The 7,076-nt window shown below is 36.4% G+C and overlaps 1 protein-coding gene across 1 annotated transcript; it reads right to left on the bottom strand.

The window, feature by feature from the left end:
- Positions 1 to 240: 240 nt before the first annotated feature.
- cahz (carbonic anhydrase) lies at positions 241 to 5,858 on the bottom strand. The gene is made up of 7 exons (XM_057334840.1): positions 5,199 to 5,858; positions 4,473 to 4,670; positions 3,424 to 3,542; positions 3,087 to 3,179; positions 2,937 to 2,999; positions 2,683 to 2,838; positions 241 to 1,222 (listed from the first exon to the last, which is right to left on the bottom strand). Exons 1-7 carry the CDS (start codon positions 5,230 to 5,232, stop codon positions 1,103 to 1,105), a joined length of 783 nt encoding a protein of 260 aa, XP_057190823.1. The 5' UTR covers positions 5,233 to 5,858; the 3' UTR covers positions 241 to 1,102.
- Positions 5,859 to 7,076: the final 1,218 nt, after the last annotated feature.

The raw sequence follows: 7,076 nt of genomic DNA, 5'->3' as shown, positions 1-7,076 counted from the left end.
TGAGAAAATATCACAAACTGTGGAATGCTCTCCCTGAACATCTGAGAGCACCACAGTCATTGAGTGCATTCAAATGTGGTTTTAAGACTTATCTTTATATACAAGCTTTTAATTGATTGAATCGTCTATTTTGTAGCACTTTGAGATTTCTGTAAATATAAAGTGCGCTATAAATAAAATGTATTATTATTAGAAAATGTTGTGTGGTGCAAAGAAAACGATCACAGGCCGTGTACTGTCGGTTAAAATATATTCATTTATTGCTGATAAAATTCCTATTATGACTGATTTGCAGACATTGTTATTTGGTTGCAACAAGTCAATAAACTTAATTTTGAAAAATATAGGCCTATATTATCATACATACAGCAGAGCATCATTGTACAACATTCTTAGAAAACATTAAAAAGCTAATTCCTCTTGATCTCTTAAATATTCAACCACTTGAATAACATAATGATGTTACTGTTAATAAGTGCTTTCCTTGCAGGTATTTTATAAGGCTTATTTGCTTCTGATCAGTCACTCTGCGATAAAATCCACACATTACCATAAACCCAGACAGAACCATGATGTCTAAAAATGTCCTACAATGCAATTTTCATATTGAATATGTAGTATATGATCTGCATAGAGGAAGCTTGCAAATAAAAGCATAAAATGCTTAAAAAATGACTAGAATTTACTAGGAATTGAAAAGTGTCCCCTTTTTAAATTTTCAGTGATCAGAATTATCCTAAAAGAATTTTGATGGCATCTAAGAATCATGGGTAAACTGCCATAATCCTAAAATACTCTTATATGGCAGTTAAAAAGTTATCACTGTTTCTGAAATAGCAAAAAACTAATTTCCTTAAAATAATAATAATACATTTACAAAAATAGACATAGAGGATGTATATATATTTCCTGAAATATGTTTTCCATTTTCTTATCAATACTGGGTAGTGCAGGCAAGAGCCTGTATTGAGAACAAATACTATACTATTTTAGTAACAATTCCACAGGGAATGTAATTGAAAGGTATTAAGAAAAAAGAAACATTATGATAAGTGCACAGGCATGTGGGTGGGGGGATGTGCCACTACTGTAAGTGTGCTATTTACTTGAAGGATGCACGGACTTTGCGTCCCTTGAGAGGTTGTGGGGGTCTATAGTTGTCAACCATGCAGCAAGGTGTCTCTCCTTCAGCAGTGAACAACAGGCTACGGAACGTAGCCATCTAAAACACAGACAGACATGTGCTTTATTTTGGGTTGTAATGTTTAGTTTGTTGCTGGCAGCAGTGCAGAGTCTTATTACACCCTTTATTTACTATATTTAGATTCCTGGTCATTCATAGCGCACTTGCCAGAATCCCTCTACAGCGATTTGCATAGTCTGACTAACCACTGAAGCTAAAAATATTCTCCATCCTTCCAGCGCTGCCTACATCATGGGTGATGAATCGGAACAGAAATCTCTATTTTGTAATCTACCACTGACAGCTAGAGATTCTGTAGAGAGACATAATGGAAAACAGATTCAAATCCATTAGAAAAACTGGAATTGAATGATATTTGGTTTTGTTAAAGAATTTACAATAACATTTACAGTATAGTCACACTATAAGCATTGAAATTAGACTCACAATTTGTTTGTTTATTAACTCGTTAATACATTAATTGAACTTGAAAAATGTATTAAACTTATCAGCCTTAAACATCTTACTGACTCAATGAATCCTCAAATAAAATTAACATCTGACTCACAGACATTTACATAGCTAGAAATAAACTAACAACTGTTTGTGAGACTTGAATAAGTCTAATTATTGACTAGTCAGCTTGTAGTTAAATATACACAATAGCTTTTTTATAACTGGCAGTAAATATGTTATCAAAAATATCACTTTTTATTATAATATTATGCTGTACGTAAACTACACCCTATATAGTGTATACTAAAGTTATTAAAATTATAAAGTCCATTATTTGGCGATTACTCCATAGTATAAATAATTGTTATAGAATGGTTAAGGAACCTCAATTGTTTACTGGTGTTAGTAAAAGTAAAACCAGAATCAATTCCCATCCCCACTGACAACATAACACCTCTTCTGTTCATGCTTTAAAGGTGCTTTAAAGACTACACCCAATTAAGATCAGACACAAAGTGCATAATAGCATAGTGATTTTCACACCAGGCAGTCTGTTCTCCACTGACCTTATTAACATGAGAAGTGAAACAAGCAATTGTATGCATAGAAACTTCCCATTTAGTGTTACAAATATTGCTTAGTCTATATATGCAATCATCTCAGTTTATCCCTTTGTATGTAGGGGTGTTGGCTTCTATCTTAAAGGCACAAGCGCACCTTAAATATGATACTGACAGTCAGGCAAGCCATAAGGCTTAAAATAATGTAATCTAGTTAAAGCAGAAGCCTATGGTGCACCGACCCTCCCAGTTTTAGTTCAAGTAGAAGTGACATAAAACATTGAAAGCTCATTTGTACTACTGTAAGCAGACTGTATTTGCTTTGGGTAATTATTAACTTATCAACTCAGTGTTGCACATTTCCTCTTATTAATAAACAATGAATAACTGAATAAAGTCATGCTATAAAACTGATGTAGCATACTGTCATTTGCTGATTGGTCAATAGCTATGCTTTATTCACAGTCATTTAAAACTGTGTACCTGTGCAGGGCTAACACTGATTGGTTCTTTCAGAACAATCCAGGTGACACTCTCCAGTAGAGGGGGTGTGGTAAGAGACCCATCATAAGTCCAGTACTCCAGAGAAGCAGGCAGCAAGGTCTTCGGATCAAAGTTGGAAAATGTAGTCTGTTTGCCCTGAACAACAAAGAGACAATGTTAAGAATTGCAGCAAAGGTCAAAAGCTGAGAGCAAATATCACAACTGATTAAAAAAACAAGGGCGAATGTTAGTACCTTTGATTTGATGTCATCAAAGGCATCAAGGACTTTCTGAAGTCTTGGATTGGCAGAACCAATCTAGTAAACAAAGCCATAGAAAAGAAATATTATTTCATATCACGTATTCCGTGAAATTCTTTAAATGCTTTTGACTAAAATCCTGACCTTCAGAAACACTCCCACCACCCCAAGGCCATCAGGTTTGCTGGCAGCTTCTCCAAAGTTTGGGTACTTTGTGTTCCAGTGAACAAGGTGAAGCTTTAGAAAGAAGCAAATGTGTTTTGAAACATTTAACGCATTCAGTACGGGGGGGGGGGATGGCTCGATGGGGGCCTGGGGGGGTTGCGGGACAAAATTTGTTTGACAAATTTTTTAAGAGAAAATTCGATAAATACTCACGGTGACCTGAGCTGTACAGTAAGTCGTTTTAAGGAAGAGATCACTTTGAACAACAACACAGAAGATTATGAGAGAAAGATTTATCGAGAGAGAGATTCATTACCTCACAGGGGAACTTGGTTCCAGCAATAGTGTGCTCCGAGCCCCTGTCATCACTGTCTCCCCAGTGGAAATGGAACTGTCTCAACCTGTATGTCCCAGTGATGGGGCCTCCAGTCAGGGCTACACACATACACACACACACACACACACACACACACAATTTCAATCACATTCAGTTGTTGTCACCAGCAAATTAAATCTATTTTTAGTCTGTCATTTTGAAACCTTCTTAATTCAATAAAACACCCAAAACTGCAGGTCAGCTCACATCAGCATTCCGTCCCTGGAATCCTCCACTTCCCATTTCTACTGCTGATACTATTTCCCGTTGCTCAATGTGAACATGAATGAACTACTTAAAGATTATTTGAGCAGTTTCATATTCTCTACCTAAAATTATACATAGTTAATTAATTAATTTCTTTTTTAGCATGCAGAAAGTGTTTGAAAACTCTTTTCTGTTGTGTTCCAATAGCAGTGTTTGAATCTTTCTTAGAATTGTCATTAAAATTCAGCACATGGTTCTCTCATTGACCGGCCACGGCATACAGCATTGATATGTGGCTCTATTCTTTCTCCCATAATAGAATACATTAGCAATGGAGTGCACAGCGCTCTGAGTGCCACTGGCTGAGGAAGGCAAAAACATTCTGTTTTCACATGTCAGCAGAGACTGTAAAAAAGTGAGAGTGAGCATGCATTACTCTCCACCGATACACATTTTCCTACACACTCAGACTGGTAAATTTGAGAAAATGTGTCCTTGTATTTAATATTTCACATTTTGTGATAATTCTAGTTAACAATAGCATCAATGTAAATGTAAGTCTGATGGCATATTAAAGCTGCCATATTACACAATATTAAATAATGTTCGACAATATTGTTAAAAAAAATATATTAGACAATATTTGAAATGTGCCATTTCAAAGTCATGCAATTTCAACAGCCTGTTTTGCACTTCAAGGGACCCTTTCAACCATACATTATAATATAAGAGGGTAACAAATGTATCATCTTAAGCTACTTGCAATGCAGCGATGTACTAACTTGAGCTGTCATCGTCATCAGCGAAATCCACTTGGAATGAATGGCCATTGTTGAGGATGCCCTTAGCAGTGGCAGGATCGTACTTCAGTTTAATAAGCTTCAGAGAGGGGTCGTGTTGTGCATGGGTGGGCACGATGTCGATGGGAGACTGCCTGGGTCCGTTTGCAATGGGAAAGTCTTCTGCCCATTTTTCTGGCCCTGTAATGACAGAACAGCGAGATGTAGCGAGGAAAAGATAAAAACGTTCAGTACAATAATGAGTGTACATTCTTCAACAGAATCAAGGTCAGCAAATGTCACTCCTAAAAAATAAATTAGTTATTCGTTGTTTGCATCAATGCCATAGAAAAACTATGTTTGAGTCCCCAAAAATCCTTTCAGTCAGAAGGTTTTAAAAATAACTTTCTTGCTTTTTATATAGTCTGTAAAACCGCTATCCGCTACAAAGAGTCTTTTGTGCAACGTAAAGGTTTTGTTGATGTTAAAGGTTCTTTATGAAACCATAAAGTCTGTGAAAGAACCATAGGAACCACTTCTCTTTTCTGTTCAATGAACAATTTCTCATAAAGTGTAATACATACAGTATTTTCATACAAAGTAACCTACTGAATGAAGATGATCCAGGGTGCTTTTTTCTGTTTTCACTCAAGACTTGATTATTGATTATTTACCAGTCCTATATTACTAAAGACGTGCATGCAGATTTATTTGTAAAATTGGTCTTACCATCATGTGCTCCATAACCCCAAGAATGAGACATGATTTTTTATGACTTTACACTGTTCTCCTTGTAAGAGGATGAGATCCGGATGTTGAAGAACAGTAAACTGACAGTACATCCCAACTATGTCAGCCTTTATATAGATTCCCCTGCTGGTACCTATCTCAACCCAGTGGGCATGGCCACATGATCTCCGTTCAGCTCGAGAAGTACAGGAAGAGTCAGTTAGAGGACACCCAAACAAATCAAAAGATTGTACATCCTGTCTGTTTTAACATCCCATTGCGCTGTTCGGATTTGCGGCTCAGAGATGCTTCGACGGATGAGATGCGGACATTCCTGAAAACAGATATGGTCCTTTCTGTTCTATTCTGTTCGATACCGAAAGCAGACCTCTTCATTTGTCGTTTTCCCTGAGCCATCAGAACGCGTCCTGTAACGGCAGTCTTGACCTTCTTCGTTCTTTTGCGATGCTGTGTGTGTAGAAATTGTAGCAGCACGAGCGAGTGGAGAGATAGGCTACTCTTATGAGCTCAATAGTTCGTGGAATCTGCAATAAAGGTTACTGTTTACAATGCTGTTTTGGTGTATGTTTGCTCTGAAAAATAAAGCAGTCCAGGTTCTTTCGCCTGCACATCTTCTGGTACCCGCGAAGTGAATTTCCTGCGTAGCGCTCATTTAAAGGGACCTCTGCGCGCATACGACTACAGGGGATATTAGGCTAGCATAAGAACGCATCGTACTGGGGTACATTTAGCTTGGAATACGTTCGCTTATATTAAAATGATACATGTTGCATGTACTTTATTTTTCATGGAGCACAGCTTATCCCGTGCTTTGCTTTAACTATTTCTAGTCACTTGTTAAATAAACAATGTGTTAATAGTGGTCTTATACGCATGGTTCAATATTTCAATCGGTCGGGGATATATGTCCAATATAGCTACTGCAGCCTTGGCTAACATTGTTTAACAACGTATGGAATAGCAACTGCAGTTGTTGAACAGATAAGTGTTACAGTATCTTTTCTGACCTCATTGCATTATTCAGCTGCTGTCATCTGGTGGCTGCACAGGAAACAGCTCTTTGAAACGATCAGAAGTAGAAGTAGCTTTCTCGAGTTTTGTGTTTTGTCAAGTTTGTTATATTACATTGGTGGGTTGATTTCAGACTTTCATTGATTTTAAATATCGGATTAATGATATTATCCCCTAACCCTACAGTAACCCTCACATGTTGTAGGAATAATGCTTGTTTCCAGTTTTCACTTTGTATAAATGACAAATGTTTTCAAGCACTAAACTAAAACAGGTTTAAATGAGTATTTTATTTAATCAGGCAGCAGGTGAATTGGACAAGTGTTCTCATCCTCGAGCTGGTACCATTTGTGTAATTGTTCATTTAAACCAGCAGGTGTCGTAACAGTATCATGTTTTTGCAAGGTACAAACCTGCTGCTCTTTCCTTAACTGATGCTATAAGTACGATTTTTGACAATACTTTAAATATAATATTTGAATTATATTCTTTAATATATATTTATTTCGTTTCTTTAATATATTACTTTTTTGTTTACAACCTACTGGTTTACAAACCAGAATCAAAAGTCTTTCTAAGAGTCTGTCGCAGGGCAGTCCTATACATACTTCTGTTCACTGCACTATAAACTAATAATTATCATAATAAATGCCATGATTTGATGACCAATTTAGTCAAAAACAAGAATAGTAACAGTGCTTTACAGTTACGTGTTTTGTACTGTATATTTACAAGAATGATCAAATTCAAGTACGGTAGAACTAATGATGTTTCTGATTAGAAAAATGACTTAAAAATAACTTTGATCTAATGTCAACAATAATAAAACAACAACAATAAAGAATC

Source organism: Triplophysa rosa, linkage group LG5, assembly GCF_024868665.1.
Source record: "Triplophysa rosa linkage group LG5, Trosa_1v2, whole genome shotgun sequence".
NCBI classification, from domain to species: Eukaryota; Metazoa; Chordata; class Actinopteri; order Cypriniformes; family Nemacheilidae; genus Triplophysa; species Triplophysa rosa.
The sequence above is the reverse complement of the archived record's forward strand: the minus strand, read 5'-3'. Positions and strand labels throughout refer to the sequence as shown.

Bases quoted from the DNA above. Each gene is read 5' to 3' on its own strand.
- cahz (XM_057334840.1), bottom strand. From the start codon at position 5,232: ATGTCTCATTCTTGGGGTTATGGAGCACATGATG. The intron at 4,671-5,198 runs GTAAGACCAATT...CTGTCATTACAG, and splicing joins GGGTTATGGAGCACATGATG to GGCCAGAAAAATGGGCAGAA. The intron at 3,180-3,423 runs GTAATGAATCTC...TTCTTTCTAAAG, and splicing joins GAACCAAGTTCCCCTGTGAG to CTTCACCTTGTTCACTGGAA.